Below are 18064 nucleotides of genomic sequence, written 5' to 3' on the forward strand. Positions count from 1 at the left end.
TATACTATACTATACTATTATATACGTTGCTATACTATTATATACTATACTATACTATTATATACAGTGCTATACTGGTATATTATACACGATACTATACTATACTATTATATACAGTGCTATACTATTATATACTATACTATACTATTATATACGGTACTATACTATTATATACTGTACTATACTACTGTACTATACTATTATATACTGCACTATACTATTATATACTGTACTATACTATTATATACTGCACTATACTATTATATACTGTACTATACTACTGTACTATACTATTATATACTGCACTATACTATTATATATTGCACTATACTATTATATACTGCACTATACTATTATATACTGTACTATACTACTATACTATACTGTGCTATACTATTATACACTGTACTATGCTGTTATATATCATTCCAGTATATGCAATACTATTATTATATACCATGCCATACCATTATATACAGTGCTATACTGATATATTATACACGATACTATACTATTATATACGGTGCTATACTATTATATACTGTACTATACTATTATATACTGTACTGTAACAATGCTAAATAATAGGTTTAAACCACAAGCACCAGAACAGTCCCCGGGTGCCGGCGCTGTATCGTGTCACTGCGGCGGCTCCGTTGCTAGGCAGGCAGCCCCTAGCAACAAGCCGCTTCCGTCCTGCCGTCCCCGTCTTCCCCGCCGTCCCCGTCCCTCCGCCCTCTCCGTCCCCGCGCCCTCTCTGTCCCCACGCCCACAACAATCGTTCCGCCCGGCCCAGGAGAGCCAATGCATTGCTCGTCACGTCACCTGCAGGAAGAGTTGGGACCAACGTGGACCGGCTGCTGCCACCAATGTCGTGCAGAGAACACCGCGGTAAACTGAAATATCAAAGTAACTGTAACTTGATCTCCGTGGTTTGCGTTCTCGGGAAGGCCCGAGCCTGGCGCAAGATTCAATGAAGCTCCATAGATGCTGCTGCACCCGCTGAGATTCTCCAGCAATTCCCCAGCATCTGCAGTTCCTTCTTAAACACAAGGGAGATCTATGTTGGGTTTAGTTCATTCCATGTTATATTGAGCAGCTTACATCAATTAAAACAAATTATCATCGTGATAGTGGGTGGCAAAATAACAGTAGATATCACATGCTATTTGTCAACGTGTGGTAGCTTGTACTGAAGTTGCAGCATACAGTGTCATTTGCTGTGATAATAGTCCATCTACAGGTAAAATACAACGTGCACTTTACAGCTTAACCTTAGATGAACTATTATAATAAATTACACGACGTTGCAAATTCAACACAAGCTACAGCAGGCTGACACCTCGTACTTTGTGTTTTGCTCAAGATTCCAGCAACTGGACTTCCTTGTATCTGCATCGCAAGGTTTTGGGCTTGACTGCAGATATTTACAAGAAACCACTGCAGGTATACGGTCTTTTTACTGAAATACGCCACCTCATCCATTGGTGTGAAAGAGATTAGAAACATAGAAAATAGGTGCAGAAGTAGGCCATTTGGCCCCACGAGCCAGCACTGCCAATCAATATGGCCATGGCTGATCATCCAAAAATCAGTACCTTGTTCCTGCTTTCTCCCCATATCCCTTGGTTCCGTTAGCCCTAAGAGTTAAATCTAACTCACTCTTGAATACAGATTCTTGGTTTTATGTTCCTCCTTGGGGTCCAGGCGACTTGCTTTCATCCTATTCGTAAGGGAATTGAACGGATGAAATGTTCCATGTCATGACTCTGCCACACACGTGGAGTTGGAGGTAATGAAAAGGGTGGGGAGATGAGCTGTGTTATCTGTTCACACTCATTCTCTTCCAACATGAAGGAATATTTCTAAAGATGCTTTTGGATTAGATGACGGGGAACGATAAACATTTGTGCCAAATTTCACAAGAAAGAAGTGCCATGGAACAGTTGGCTATTTAACTCCTCGAGTCTTTTTCAACATTATTTAAGTTCACCATTCTTACCTCTAAACTAAATTCAAGTGGATATTTATTTGTTCACGTTTGAATTCACAGGTACATGAACAATTTTATGTTTCTTTTTTGAATTCCAGAAATAAATCCATCCCCATTTCCCAGGATGTCAGTAAACTTGGAAAATACCGGAAGTATTAAAGGAGAACTTCACACTGATTCAAAGAAAAATGAAAAACCTGAAAGGCCGTGCCTACAAGTCGACGAACAAGGAGGCTCTGATTTTTTTAAGGATTTGATACTGGCTTCCCAGACAGTGTTAGAAACAGTCCAACAAAAGGGGCGATCAAAATGTCCAAAGTGCCAGAGTTCGAGGATGTTTTATTGTTATTCATGTTTCCTTCTGGTTGATGGTGTCAACTCTGATAAAATACCTCAGGTTAAGGTCAGTAATTAAAATTATATGTTAATTATTGTGCTTTGAGTGGTTTAATAGTCCAATGGATTAACAACCAGAATTTTGGACCTCTCTGGGGTGGAACCCTCTCCAAGACAGACGTGAAGCTCACCGTTTGACCTGTTTTTACAAAATGTTAAATGGTCAGCTAGACATAGATCACAAGACCTACACCAACCCCAAACCAATTAGGAGCAGACGAGGGCATTCGATCCAATTTGTGATCCCAGCTACAAAGACAGATGTGAACAGCAATTAATTCTTCCCACGCACAATTAAAGCATGGAATAATCTCCACCCAACTATAGTTACCCAACCAGATGCAACTAAATTTAAAGTAGCACTTTCTTCCCAATAACCCTTTCTGGCTTAATCCCTCCCTTCACCACCTCCAGTTTAAATTCCAGTTGGAATATTTTGGAGGACCAAGTAACCAAGAACCAAGAATTCTAATCCAGATCCATTCAACAGCTGGGGGATCCAGGTTTGAGTAATTAAAAAGGTTAAAAAAAGTTTAAAAAATAAACATTATTCTTGGTAATATAACTGCATCGCTACCACACTGTCCTCACCCTGGTTGGTCTCACTCAGGCTCCACACCCACAAACGTGGTTGGCTCAAGACAGTAAATATGGTCTGGTCAGTGATCGCCACAATTAAAAAAAAGGTTTGCTGTGCTGATTCAAATATTCATAACCTTGTTGAATTTTCCAATTCCTCATCAGTAAATTGCCCAAACATTGCACTTTACCCTGAAATAACATTTTTATTCGGGTCTGAAGAAAGGTCCCGACCTGAAACATCACCTGTCCATTTTCTCCAGAGATGCTGCCTGAGCTGCTGAGTTACTCCAGCACTCCAGTTACCTTTTTTTTTAAATAAACCTGCATCTGCATTTCCTTGTTTCTACATTTCACTGCTCCACTATAAAATATCCTCAAGGTGTTGTCTGTTTTAAAGAATTCCTGGAGTCTGAAGAAGGGTCCCAACCCAAAACGTCATCTATCCATGTTCTCCAGAGATGTTCCCCAAAGCCTATTGACCTGCTGAGTTACTCCAGCACTCTGTCTTTTTTGTAAACTAGCAACTGCAGTTCCTGTGCCCACTTCTAACATTTTTATAGATGCTTAGAGTAGATGACAAGGAACAGTAAACGTTTGCCACAAGAAATAAATATCTGAAGATTGTCCCAACCTGAAACATCATCTATCCATTCCCTCCACAGATGCTGCCTGATTCACTGAGTTCCTACAGTACTTAGTATTTTGCTCAAGATTCCAGTACCCGCAGTTTCTTGTATCTGCATTGGAACAGTTGGGCTGTTTATCCCATCAATTCTTGTTCGACATCATTCAAGTCCACTGTTCATGTTTTTAATTACAGGGCTTACACTGATCTTGGCCGCCTTGTTCCCTATTCATGCAGTGGTGAGTCACAGCTGAAACTAATTCTCCAAATTAAAAACACTTATATACAACATATGTCCAGCAGGCAAGCACACACACTAGACCAAACCTTGTGCACATGATCCGAACCACACTCTGGAAAGTTGACGTTTAACTTTCCCAGAGGTGATCTTGCAAAACATCTAATTCCAAGTCATTATGGTCTTAAACCAATTCGAGATGGAGCCTCACCCATATCATAGAAAGACATTCCTTGTAATTCTGTTTTGCTTTAACACGGAGCTTCAACATACAGAATTTACTATCATATTTCCCTAAAAATGTATTTTGTGATCTAAAACTCCGTGTACTGCTTGTTCTTTCCAACTTATGTTTTGTTAATTCGAATTTAATTTAAATTCAAATTTAAAAAAGGTTAATATATTTTCCATTTCTAGCTCCCTCTGAAGATTGATATTATCAAACATCCCAATGAGACTGATGGCAAGAGTACTGCTGTACATGCAAAACTGTTGGCCCAAGATGATGTTAATATTTACACATATCCATGCATGCCGGAGTACAAGGATATAAGCAATGAAGTGAGTTATCGAAAAGTAGCCGCTAATTATCTAAGATCACGTGTTGTATTTGCTGTTCACCTCCGTTTTAGCTTGATGTCTCATTCCGTTTTCTTATATGATTATTGTTGAACCTTCGCAACAGCATAATAAGTGATATTAGAATGGAGAAGAGAAGGGTGGTGAATCTGTGCAATTCATTTGCTACAGACAGAGGTGGAAGTCAAATCATTGGGTATTTTTAGAGCGGAGATTGATAAATTCTTGATTGGTAAGGGCATCAAGGGATGTATAAAATAGATCAGCCGCGATTAAATGACCGAGCAGATTCAGTTGCTGAATGGCCTAATTCTGCCCTTACGTCTCATGGTCTTGTTTGAATTAAAATAGTCTAGCCTTGTCAGCCCAACATCCCTATAGGAAGTTACATACAAGAATAACTAGGAGTCTGAAACTTATGGAGGAATGGTTCGTTTTATCATCTTTTGTTGCCGTGTACCCTTTCCTTAATTCCTGCCTTTGCTGATCTTAGGTTGCAGTGGTGTTCCCTGGTCCAAAGTCTATTGCTCTTGATGATCTTCCAAAGTACTTATCGACCATTGCTGGCAAGAAACCTCAACCAACAAAATCTTCCAAAAATGCCCTCAGTCATGAGAACATTACATGCGAAGGTCCAGAAATTAAACGTGCAAAATACGACCATAAACATCAACAGAGTTTGGATGAAGAGAATCCAGTAAAAGAGCAGAATGTTGGAGAGATGGAGACACATCCGACCCCATTAAAACGAGTGATATTTATAGATAGTACATGGAATCAAACAAACAAAATAATCACTGATGAACGTCTACAAGGTACTGTGCATCTTAACTGTGGTGGATTTTGCTTTTGAATTTTAAATGTTTTACAAAGAGGATCACCAAACATTCTGAGTCAGTAACTAACAAATAAATATATGAGCAACACAAAGTGCTGGATGAACTCAGCGGTCAGGCAGCATCTGTGGAGGGAATGGACAGGCAAAGTTTTGCATCAAGACCCTTCTTCAGAGAAGAACATAGAACACAGACAAGAACATCGTGCAGACACAAGTGCTGGAGTAACTCAGGCAGAATCTCTGGAGAACATGGGATAGGTGAAGTTACGATTCCGAAGAAGAGTCCCGACCCAAAACCTCACCTATCTATGTTCTCCAGAGATGCCGGGTGACCCAGAGTTCTTCCAGCACTTTGTGTCTTTTAAAATAATAAAATACCCTCCTTTGTCTTCAAAGTTCCCCCTGCACTGTGTCGTTTTTGTAAACAAACATCTACAGTTCATGGTATCCGCATAGAACAGTGCAGCATAGGAACAGACCCTTCAGCTCATAGTGTCCATGACAACCTTGATGACAAGATAAACTAATCTCGTTTACTTACAAATGATCCATATCCCTCCACTCCCTGCATATGAATGTGCCTATCTAAAGGCCTCTTAAATGCCACTATCATATCCGCCTCCACCATCACCTCTGGCAGAACGTTCCAGGCACCCACCACACCTCTTATGTAAAGAAAACCTTCCCCGCACATCTCCTTTAAAGTTTGCCCTCCTCACTTTACAGCTGGGTTCTTCAGCCTTTGATATCTCCACCCGAAATAGTAGGTTATTTATTCTCTGTGAAGTTTTGATATGCATGATGTCATATCAATAAGAATATAAATGAACTGTTGGCTGTTTTCAGAAAATATAAATATTAACTTATGCCTTTCTCTCTGCAGAATTGCTTCACGTTGAGCTAAGATCACAAAAGACACATTTTTGGCGAAAGCAGAAAGGAAAACCAGACACTTATCTTGCTACAATCGAGGCCATTTACTATTTTCTAGCTGATTATCACAGACTGTTTTTAAAAGAGAACTACAATGGGGAATATGACAATCTACTTTTTTTCTATTCGTTTATGCACAAATTAATCAACAAAGCTAAAGATGCAGCTGGCAAACTAAACTAAGGAATTATCGGGAAAGTAGTGATCTTTCTTGTCAATTGACATTTCAGAGAATTTATAGATTCCATTTTCAAGCATTTCATAGCAATTTTTAGAACCAACAGTCGGTTGAAATGTATTTCTCTGAATATTAAATTGTAAATTCATTATTTTAATTTTTGTTTGTGTAGGGTGATGAAAAAATGAGTTAAAATAGTCACTCAGTCATGGCTTTTCATGGGATACATGATCCCATATTTTCAATGTATTTTCTGTAGCAGCAGCAGCAGCAGCAGCAGGTAATATGAAATATAGGTCCACCACAGATTTTCCACCAACTGGTGGTCCTGCAGCTTCTTCAATCCCGACTTAAAATCCTCCCCGGAAATTGGTGGTGGACCTATAGCAGCCATCTCCTGAGGAGCTCTTTCATTCGTACTGCAGTAAAGCAAAGCAACCATGCTTGTGTTATCTTGACTTTCTTGAACAATCAGTTTGGGTATAGAGGGGTTGCAGGTAAGGTCACTGGGCCATAGGGCTTGACGCATGGAGCCGCCCAATCCATCTGGAGGACATCGCAGCTTCCAGTATATGTTAACACACCAAACGTGTACTTTCCTACCTGTTAAAATGTTGAATTTTTGCGCTGTAAAAAATTGTGGAAATCGGGGTAAGCGTGAGAGACATGTACCCAACTTCAGAATTCCAAAAGTGAAGCAAAATGAAGGTATAGAGAAGCGAGAGCTGAAGGGGCAACACCAGCTAAAGTGCTTGACGAACATTGGCCGTGCAGATATCGGAATTGAAAATATTGGGAATTATCGTGTTTGCTCACTGCATTTCATCAAGTAAGGCATTATTTGTGTTTTTTCTTGATTCTTTTGGTATCTAAAAAGTTTCAGAAGTGATAAATCTGGCTGTAAATTTTGCTTCAGAGGCGTTTTCTTTTTGTATGTAAAAACCCACTTGAGAACCATGGGCGATTTTAAAATTTTACAGCCAGATTTAACACTTCTGAAACTTTTTAGATGCCAATGGAATCAAGAAAAAACACAAATTATGACTTACTGTTGATGAAATGCAGTGAGCAAACGGCCAATGTTCACCAAGCACTCTGGCTGTTGTTGTCCCTTCAGCTCTCGCTTCTATCTACCGTCATTTCTCCTCACTTTTGGAATTCTGAAGTAGGCTAAATGTCTCTCACGCTTATCCCGATTTCCATAATTATTTACAGCGCAAACATTGACAATTTCAGCGGGTTTTAACGGGCCCGCTACGCTGGAAACAATGGTCAGTGCTTACCTGCAGTTCATCGCGTGTACTCCAGTTGGCGTAGCGTAGCAACAGTACGGGTCATGGGTCGTGACCCGACTGCCGTGCAACCTCCCTATAGAAAGGAATCTTAATGGAGGTTTTCAAACACAGTACGATTTCAGGATTGATTGGTTACATAGTACTAAATACTAACAAAATCTTTAAACAATTAATATCAATTCTCAAAATGAAATCAAGAAACCACAGATACTGGTTAATACACAAAAGTACCCAAAGTGCTGGAGTAACTCGGTAAGTCAAACAGCACCTGGTCTAAAGAAGGATCTTGATTTGAAACGCCACTTATCCATGTTCTCTAGATTCTGAATAAGGGTCTCAACCTGAACCATCACCGATCCATGTTCTCCAGAGATGCTGCCTGACCCAATGAGTTACTCCAGCACTTTGTGTCCATTTGAATATCAGCTCTCTCAGAAAAAGGATCAGTAAGTGAATGTACAGGTATTCAGATTCAGATTAGAGTTACATTTTATAGCTTGCTATTAAGAATAGACTTTCACTGTAGTCCCTAAATCAATCCCGGTGGCATCTGTGATAGCAATCATAGTCTTACGAAGGGTCTCGACCCGAAACGTCACCTATTCCTTCGCTCCATGGATGCTGCCTCACTGCTGAGTTTTCTCCAGCGTTTTTGTCTACCTATAGACAAAGATGTTGGTTTTAACCAGTGTCTTAAACTAGTAAATGTACAAACTAGCCAACTGGTTGATGCTTTGGTCACCGATGTACTGTCTCCATACAGCAGTGGAAAATTGTCCTTTTGCTTATTTGTCCGACCTGAGAAAGACTTGGCTGTAACAAAATAAATGTTTTTGTAGCTTTGAATTGTGCTATTTGTACTTATTACAAACAAGTTACAAGGTTGAGGGTTGCCAGTGATTAGAGGCGAGGAAACTTCAGGGGTTGCAAAGCTAATTTGAAATCATTGGGTTTGTTTTCCTTAGAGCAGAGGAGAATGAGTATGGATCTGATAGTGATATACAAAATTATGAGGAGCATATATAGAGCGTTTAGAAATACAGCGTGGAAACAAGCCCTTCAGCCCATCGAGTACACGCGGACCGCACACTAGTTCTATGTTATCTCACTTTCGCATCCGACACCAAGGGCCATTTACAGAAGCCAATTAAAACTGCATGTCTTTGGGAGTGTGGGAGGAAACCAGCGCACCTGGAGAAAACCCACACGGTCATGAGGAGAATGAACAAACTACACAGACAGCACCCACAGTCAGGATCGAACCTGGATCTATGGCACTGTGAGGCAGCAGCTCTACCGTTGCACCACTGTAGGCAGTAACAGTGGACATTCCTCCATATCACATCCTGAAGGACAAAGGCTTAGGATAAAGGGAAATGATTTAGAAGGGATCTGAGGGAAAAAATATTTCAGCCAGATGGTGATTGTAATCTGGATCCTATTCCCCGACTGAGTGATAGAAACAGGTACTCTTAAATGCTGAACCTTAATTTTGTAGTCAGCAGGGCAATACTCTGCATGTCGCCAACTTGGACAATTATACATTTTTATCAAGCCAATTAACCTCCAAACCTGTACGTCTTTGGAGTGTGGGGGGAAACCGAAGATCTTGGAGAAAACCCACGCAGATCACAGGGAGAACGTGCAAACTCCGTACAGACAGCACCCATAGTCTGGGTCGAACCCGGGTCTCTGGCGCTGCATTTTGCTGTAAGGCAGCAACTCTACCGCTGCGCCACCGTGACTGCCTTAAGGAATTAAAAAGCATTTGAATTATCAAGGCATATAAGCTCTAGACCAAGTATCGGTAATTAGTGTTGAGGAGAAATTGAATTTAGTGGCTGAAAGGCCTATTTCTGTGCTCGGACTAGATCATGACTGCTGTCTCTATTGCAAATTTATTTCTTACATTTACTTTTTACCCCACCTGAGCTGGCTTTGATCTTATACACTTCTGTTAAATCTCATTCATCTGTCACAAGATAATCCCAGCTTCTCTCATCTAATCTTGTAAGAGGAGTCCTCTCTATACTAAAGCCATTCCAATAAATCACTCTTCAGCCACCTGGTACCTTCACTTCCATTTTAAAATGTGGTGTTCAAAATTGGATATAATACCGTTGTTGCAAGTCTTATGAATATTTAGCATAGCCCTGCTTTTGTACTATATTTCTCTACTTATGAAGCCCAAGATTCAGCATGATTTACCAGCCTTTCATTCTTGTCCCTTTCAAATATGTATACACTTGATCCATTTATTCAGTGATATGGTGTAACCTTGATATAACAAGTTATTTTATGAGCAAAACACTAATTGCTGGAAGAACTCTTGGTCCTCCAAAATATTCCAAATGTAATTTAAACTGGAGGTGGTGGAGGGAGGACTTAAGCCAGACTTAAACCAGAAAGTCAACAAGCTGTGGACAGACAGCATTTCAGGTTCTTCAGACGGATAGAGGGGAAATAGGCAAGTTAAGCGGGTTTAATTAATAATATGTAGCGGAAATAGAACAATGAAATTTGATAGATGGCGCAATGGGCTAAGTGTTCGGCTGGCGACCGAAAGGTAGCCGGTTCGAATCCCGCTTGGAGTGCATACTGTCGTTGTGTCCTTGGGCAAGACACTTCACCCACCGTTGCCTGCGTGTGAATGTGTGTGAGTGTTTGGTGGTGGTCAGAGGGGCCGTAGGCGCAGATTAGCAGCCATGCTTCCGTCAGTCTGCCCCAGGGCAGCTGTGGCTACAGAAGTAGCTCACCACCACCGAGTGTGACTGAGGAGTGAATGAATAATGCGATGTAAAGCGCCTTGAGTATCTAGAAAGGCGCTATATAAATCCCATCCATTATTATTAGTATTACTACTGTGGCGCAGCTTAATAGGCCCATTAATGTAATAACACGAATACCTGGTAGAAAGAGGTGAAGGGAAAGGGTGGGGTAAGTAATGGGAAATTATAGATGGGGGGGGAGGATTGAAGGTAGAGTAACCAAGGCTAGAGGTGATAAGTGGAGAAGACAAAAGGGTGTAAATGGAGGAATCGGTTAAGAAAGGAAGATGGGGAATGAAATGTAGAAGCTGAGGGAGCGATGGTGAAGAGAGGAGAATCGGGTGAGGTGAAGTGGGAGGTGGGGGCGGGGGGGGGGTGGTTGAAGAGGGGAAAAATGGCAAATCCAGAATAGGGAGGGGTGGGTTCTGAATGGATTCTGCCTGAACCGCTAAATTCCTCCAGCAGATCCAATTAGTTTAGGTTTACAGCATGGAAACTGGCCCTGCGGCCCACCGAGTCTGCGCAGCTCCGCGATCGCCCGTACACTAGTTTTATCCTACACACACTAGGGACAATTTACAGAAGCCAATTAACCTACAGATCTGCACGTCCTTGGAATGTGGGAGGAAATCGGAGCATCCGGAGAAAACCCAGATGGTCACAGGGACAACATACAAACTCTGTACAGACAGCACCCATAGTCGTGATCGAACCTGGTTCTATGGCGCTGCAAGGCAGCAACTCTACCACTAACCCACTGTGCCACATTCTGGTAAATCTCTTCTGCACCTATTCAGCCTGTATTGTCTCCCCTTGTTCTGCTATTGTGCCATTTCAGACTTTTCTGTAATTGGTTTCATTCGATATTTGCAAAGGGGTGGAAGGTTGCAACCTTCACGTGATCCACCCTGATTCGACGAATGCAATCAACCCGGCGTGCACAATCAAGTAAGATCAAATAGAACAAGTTGTCCTACAACTTTAGGCTGTGCACGCCATACGCAAGACGAAGAAGATATTTGCAAACATTTTCTGCCAGGCTATCCATGTGGAACGTAGAACAGCACAGCCCATTACAACATGTGGTCTTCCAGTCTCTGTTAACCCCATCTCTAAGTTTGATCTCTGCAAATTTTGGGGTTTTACTCTGCACTCTCATATTCAAGTAATTTAAAGATATCAAACAAAATATCTCAGCAATAAACATCTGGGAACTACTGTTGACTAGCCTCCAGTCTAAAGAACCTTACTGTTTACCATGACTCTGCTTTCTGTCCATGAGCCAATTTCTTTTATCCTTGCTGCCACTGATCTGCTTTGCGTTAGGACCACCAAAATCGCCTGTTGAGATTGTGTTGCAAGTTATGGCCATAGGTCCCATCATATTCTTCTCTCTGGAGCCTTTTACTTGAGCAACTTTGATTATTACGGGTTTGGAGCTAAACCGGACCCCGTTATGCCGGGATATTTTCAATGATTCTACAGGAGATGTTTATCTCAATTGTTCAAAATGTTACCTCTCACTAGCAGAGTGGAGTAGAAGCCAAATGTAGAACTAATTACCCACAGTGATACACTGCCTGCCAAAGTCTCCTCACAAACATCACGCACACTGTGCAAGTTTTATGTCAACATCTGAAATGTATCTACTCCACCTTATTTTTCTGACATGTGCTTCAGTCTTTTTGGAAATTACATAATGGTCATGACAACCTTTAATGCTGGGCACATGGTCATAGAACAGTCCAGCATAGAAGCAGGTCCTTTGGCCCACAATGCCCTTGTCCGACATGACGCCAAGACCAACTCTAACCTGTCTGCACATACCTCATATCCTCCCCATTCCTCTTTTCATACAATGGGTGGTGGGCATATGGAACGAGCTGCCGCAGGAGGTAGTTGAGATAATGTTGAAAAAGCATTTGGACAACTACATGGACTGGATAGGTTTAGAGAGATATGGATGAAAGACAGGCAGGTGGTACTAGTGTATACAGAGCATTTTGATCGATGTGGGCAAGTTGGGCCAAAGGGCCTGTTTCCACGCTGTATTAACCCATGACTCTAATCCAGGTATCATTCTGCTAAACGCCCCCCTCACCCTTTCCAAAGCCTCTCCATGCTTCCCGTAAATAGGGTGACTAGAATTGCATGCAATACTCCAAATGCAGATTAACTAAAGTCCTATAAACGAGTCTAAGGGAAGTTATGGTAAAACACAGACTATTGCAATGAGGAACACAAATAAAAAGTATTAAAACAACTATGTATACACAACAGCAAAGCGCATTTAAACTCATATTCTCTTCAGCAAAGATTAAAGACATCTTTAATAGCACCACATTAAAATGTTTATTCTTAATCCATGAAATTAGACTTCAAAATTCAGAATAAAATAACGTGCAATGCAGCAGGTGATTAGATGTTACACTATATTATTGCTAGCCTATTAATTTAATTACCAGTCAAACAAGTACTGGATGTACTCAATGGGTCAGGTAGCATTTTTGTTTTAGTTTAGAGATACAGCGCGGACACAGGCCCTTCGGCCCACCGAGTTCGCACCGACCAGCGATCCCTGCACACTAACACTATCCTACACACGAGAGATCATTTACAATTTTACCAAAGCCAATTAACCTACAAACCTGTACATCTTTGGAATGTGGGAGTAAACCGGAGCACCCAGAGAAAACCCAACGCAGGTCATGGGGAGAACGTGCAAACTCCATACAGACAGCACCCATTGTCAGGATCCAACCCGGGTCTCTTCTCACTGTAAGGCAGCAAATTCACCGCTGTGCTGCCAAATCAGAAGGCCATTCAGGCCAATTGGTTAATGCTGGTCCTCAATGGCCATGTGTGTCTTCTGTTGTCCTATGTTATCTTCCCCTATAGAAACATAGAAAATAGGTGCAGGAGTAGGCCATTCGGCCCTTCGAGTCTGCACCGCCATTCAATATGACCATGGCTGATCATCCAACTCAGTATCCTGTACCTGCCTTTTCTCCATACCCCCTGATCCCTTTAGCCACAAGGGCCACATCTAACTCCCTCTAACTATGAGCATTAGTTAGCGGCACCGTGCCGTGTCCATCTGGAGACTGAGTGGACGGACGATGTTTTGGGTCGTTTTTCTTCAGCCTTAGATCAGTAATTTAATAACTCGTGTTTTTACGGTAAGGGAGGATCAACGATAAGTCTTCAGATGCACGCGTGGTTGATGCAGGTTGTCCTTGCGTTACACGAGTGGGATGGCATTTTTTGGAGAGTGCAGAAGGCTGAAAAAATTGTTATTGCTTTTGATGGGTTTGAGTCATAATAAGAACTACCAAGCTACAGCTGGTGATATAGAGTTAATCAAGTTTGGACTGGCAATGAAGCGAGGCCAAACCAAGAGGGATTTCTGGATGTAGTCATGCCAGGAATGCTTCTCGTTTCCATCCGGAATCTCGGAGGATTGTGGTGACCAAGGCCAGAACATACTCTTCATCAAATCTGGAATCTTATTGTCTGAAGGTATGCAGCTTGGACTGCGGCCAGGGACCTGACAGTTCTTCAGGTTGAAGGCTTGGAGCCCCAACGTCTCAGGACTGCCAACTTGGATTACCGCCACTGGGGCCTAAAGAATCTTTTATTTTTCCTTGCAGCTTTAAGAAAAAAAAAAAAACGAAAAAAAAAAATCCACGCAAGTGGTAATGATTAAGAAAGCAACAACAGTTTTTCATTTGGCTTCAGAGTGCAGGTTTCATCTCACTGAAGACAATAGAATTAGACATGCACTGAAAGATTATTTTTTTAATTAATTAAATGTAATACATGAGCATGGTGCATAAAAGAATGATTAGTTGACATTAATAAATGAGACACTTGCTTGGTAAAAAATATTATGTTGATAAATAGGATGGACAGATTTTCTTGGCCAGGCAGGTTTCTTAGGAACTCAGTTCACCACTCATTTTAATCAGTGGTTCTAGCAGATTAGATTGCAAGATATTATTCTCTCACCGACCACTTAGTTCTTGTCACTTTGTTGTTTTGCATAGACGTTGTTCTTTTAATTACTCAGATTTTTGAGTTGTTGAGCAAGATTTATTACCCAAATATATTGGTTGCACATTTAATTGATGAGCACTATAGATTGATTTTGAAGAGAGGTTTTGCTTACAGTGTCGCACATTTGGAGATTATAAATATTCCTTTCAGTTGGTTTCATAACCCTTAGTTTTAGTTTAGTTCAGTTTAGACATAGCGCGGAGACAGGCCCTTCGGCCCACCGAGTCTGTGCCAACCAGCGAAACCCACACACCAACATTATCCTACACACACTCGGGACAATTTACATGTTTACCAAGCCAATTAACCAACAAACCTGTACGTCTTTGGAGTGTGGAAGGAAACTGATGATCTCAGGTCATGAAGAACGTACAAACTCCGTACAGATAGCGCCCGTAGTCAGGATCGAACCCAGGTCTCTGCCGCTGTAAGGCAGCAACTCTACCGCTGCACCACCGTGCCGCCCTATTTTAAATTTTAATGAAAATAGTTTTTTTGTTTAATGTAGGAAGTGGAGGGTCAGTATATGAAGTTCAAATGTGTACAATCTTTTTAATTTTAGTTTTACTTTTCGAGATTCATGGCCAGCGATCAGCTGGTCACATTAGTTCCGTTATCCCACCTTCTCATCCACTCCCTACACATCAGGGTCAATTTACAGAGGCTGATTACCCTACAAACCCGCACGTCTTTGGGACGTGAGTGGAAACTGGAGCACGGGTCGGAAAACGCCACGATCACAGGGAGAACGTGCAAACTCCACGCAGACAGCACCCGAGGTCAGATCCAAACCAGAGTCTCTGGCGCCGCGAGGCAGCAGCTCTACCCACTGCAAACGGTTAATATCCAATGTTGAATAAAGTACTCGGAGCAAACTGAAGGGCCGTATTGTGCTGCAGTCTGCAATGTCTGTGTGTTCTGTAATCCCACATCTCTGTACTTACCTCAACCAGACGCAGCTACCTTGATCTCTTCCCATGTCGTCGAGTCCAGTGGTGCTCTTAATGCAAGCTGCCCCTGAAGGGATTGTGCAGTGAGACTGTGCCTCTTATACATTGCAAGAAACAGCAGAGCTGTGAATGGAGCTAGGGAGAGGTGTCGCTCTCCCTCTCTCTCACTAGTTTAGTTTTACTTCAGAGATAAAGCTTTTGACTGATTGAGGAAAAATGTGTTGAAATTAACATCTCAAACCTAAAAAAAAAATTTCATGGTCCACCAGGGGACATTTATCCCTGCTTTCCCATGTGTTTCTGAGACTTCAATGGGTACCTTAAGGCATTAGAAAGACATCGCTACCCCTGCCTGATCAATGGTAAGCAACCCAGCATCTCCAGCACTGGAAATCCGTATTACAACTTAGCTGTTGAGCACGACATATAGAGGTTCAGTGGGATACGGGCCAAATGCAGGCAGGTGGATGGGGCATGTTGGTCGGTGTGGGCAAGTTGGGCCGAAGAGCCCGTTTACACGCTGTGTTACTTTATGAATTGTCATTCAACACCAGATTTTGAAAACAAATCTACGTGTCCTTGCTGTTTTGGTGGACTAGAGGGGAAAAAAATCAACAATGCTCTCAAAGTTTCTTGATGCAGTTCCAGTAACAATATTTAAAAGGCATTTGGACAGGTACATGGATAGGAAAGGTCTGAAGAAAGGTTTCAACCTGAAACATCATTTATATTTATATAATGTATATGGACACACTGATCTGTTCTGTATTCATGCCTACTATGTTCTGTTGTGCTGAAGCAAAGCAAGAATTTCATTGTCCTATCAGGGCACACATGACAATAAACTCTCTTGAATATTGAATCTCTTAAATGTTGAGTAACTCAGCAGTCAGGCAGCATCTCTGGAGAACATGGATGGAAGGGTCGCAATCTGAAACGTCACCTAACCCATTCCTTCTCTCCAGAGATGCTGCCTGTGCCACTGAGTTACTTCAGCATTTTGAGACTATCTTAGGTTTAGAGGGATACGGGCCAAATGCGGGCAAATGGGACTTCTTTATCGGCATGGAGGAGTTGGGTGGAAGGGCCTGTTTCTGTACTGTATAAAGGTTTCTGACTTGGTGAAATGTTGCCTTCTCACTGACCTCGAGGAATTCTTGGCCCTTGGCAACTCAGGATGGAGCTGACAAATCTCACACATGTGGACTGGGAGCAAATGGGACTTGTGTGAAACCAGTGGAGAGGCTGCACCACCTCAAACCTCCCACCAACCCAACCAGGCACCCCCTATCCCAACTGTGGAAGAGTCTATCATGCCCACACTGGCCTCATCAGAACTGTAGAGCCATCTTCAATCTAGATTAATCACCCCCTTTCCTCTTTCCCCACCCCTATCCACCTATACCACTTCCTCAGGCTTCACAATTTACCCTTTTTCTCTCCTTATCTCACAGCCATTACTTTTTTTCTCATCTCTGGCCTTTGTCCACCCGTCTGCCAAAAGCTTCTCATCAGACAGGTAAGAAATGTTGCTGTAGGAGCAGAGATTTGAATGTGTGGAGCGGTCGTGATATGTGATAGACAATAGACAATAGGTGCAGGAGTAGGCCATTTGGCCCTTCGAGCCAGCACCGCCATTCAATGTGATCATGGCTGATCATCCCCAATCAGTACCCCGTTCCTGCCTTCTCCCCATATCCCCTGACTCCGCTATTTTTAAGAGCCTTATCTAGCTCTCTCTAGAAAGCATCCAGAGAACCAGCCTCCACCGCCCTCTGAGGCAGAGACCCTTCTCGAGTATTTTCTTGTCGGCCAGCATCTGCCATTCCCCGTGCCTTCAATCCAGTTGGATTGACTTAGAAGGAGTTATAAACAAGTCGTCATAATGAAGTCTTTCTTGTTCATCAATTAACTTTTTAGGAATAGTAAGCATTAACAGCCGTTACGTTGCGTTTAGCTGCAAACTCCAGACCATTTTAATTTTAAACAGCTTAATGCAAAATAATTGCGCTGATGAGTCATGGAGTGAAATAATTTCGAGCAATGTGGGCCATCTGCTTGGCTTTGTTTAAGTCACATCATATCTTTGTAGTTATAGTCTTGCATGAAATGAAGCTCTTTTGAGCTGAAACTATTTATCAACCGAGTCCATGCTCAATAACTTTTCCTTAGCTTAAGTTATAATGATGACAGCAAGAAATATTGATATAGTTTTTCTGTAATTAGCAGTTGCTCATTCACATTGAAAATACAATATGGAAGCACATTTTCAAAGTCTGTTCAAGAAGTCCATTTACAATGAAAAACGATGTTAATTGTTCCAAATGCCAACTTTTAAGTACAAATCTATAATTCTGTTCTTTTCAGTCCATTATTTTCCACCATGTTTTGACTATTTTTCGACACACACAGTCACATAATGTTCTGGTTCTGCTGATGTGGAGAACTCTATCTTCACAATTCACCTCCATTGAAGCCCGCCCCACCAAATGACAAGAACTCTCCTTCAAAATGCCGTTCAAATCTCTACTTCATAATTAAAAATAAATTAACAGCAATTTCTCTATTTTCATACTTTAGAGCATGAAGCTAATATCAGTTGCACTCATGGTTGTCATTGCTAATATCAATAC

General features: G+C 41.7%; 2 protein-coding genes across 4 annotated transcripts in view; one reads left to right on the forward strand and one right to left on the reverse strand.

The window, feature by feature from the left end:
• Positions 1-719, reverse strand: part of LOC129712563 (protein FAM227B-like) — a 119023-nt gene extending 118304 nt beyond the window's left edge. The window contains exon 1 of one of the 2 annotated variants that reach the window (XM_055661063.1): positions 606-719. The gene's annotated coding sequence lies outside the window, so the exon portion shown is untranslated. The remainder of the gene's footprint in view (positions 1-605) is intronic. The other variant, XM_055661065.1, reaches the window with a different exon arrangement.
• Positions 720-784: 65 nt separating this feature from the next.
• dtwd1 (DTW domain containing 1) lies at positions 785-6805 on the forward strand. Of its 2 annotated transcripts, none has more exons than XM_055661072.1 (5): positions 785-909; positions 2092-2396; positions 4252-4395; positions 4907-5228; positions 6135-6805. In XM_055661072.1, exons 1-5 carry the CDS (start codon positions 870-872, stop codon positions 6365-6367), a joined length of 1044 nt encoding a protein of 347 aa, XP_055517047.1. In that variant the 5' UTR covers positions 785-869; the 3' UTR covers positions 6368-6805. The 2 variants fall into 2 exon arrangements, with proteins under 2 accessions (XP_055517047.1, XP_055517049.1); XM_055661074.1 differs by lacking the exon at positions 785-909 and adding an exon at positions 979-1446.
• Positions 6806-18064: the final 11259 nt, after the last annotated feature.

This window comes from Leucoraja erinacea, chromosome 33 (genome assembly GCF_028641065.1).
Source record: "Leucoraja erinacea ecotype New England chromosome 33, Leri_hhj_1, whole genome shotgun sequence".
NCBI lineage: Eukaryota > Metazoa > Chordata > Chondrichthyes > Rajiformes > Rajidae > Leucoraja > Leucoraja erinaceus.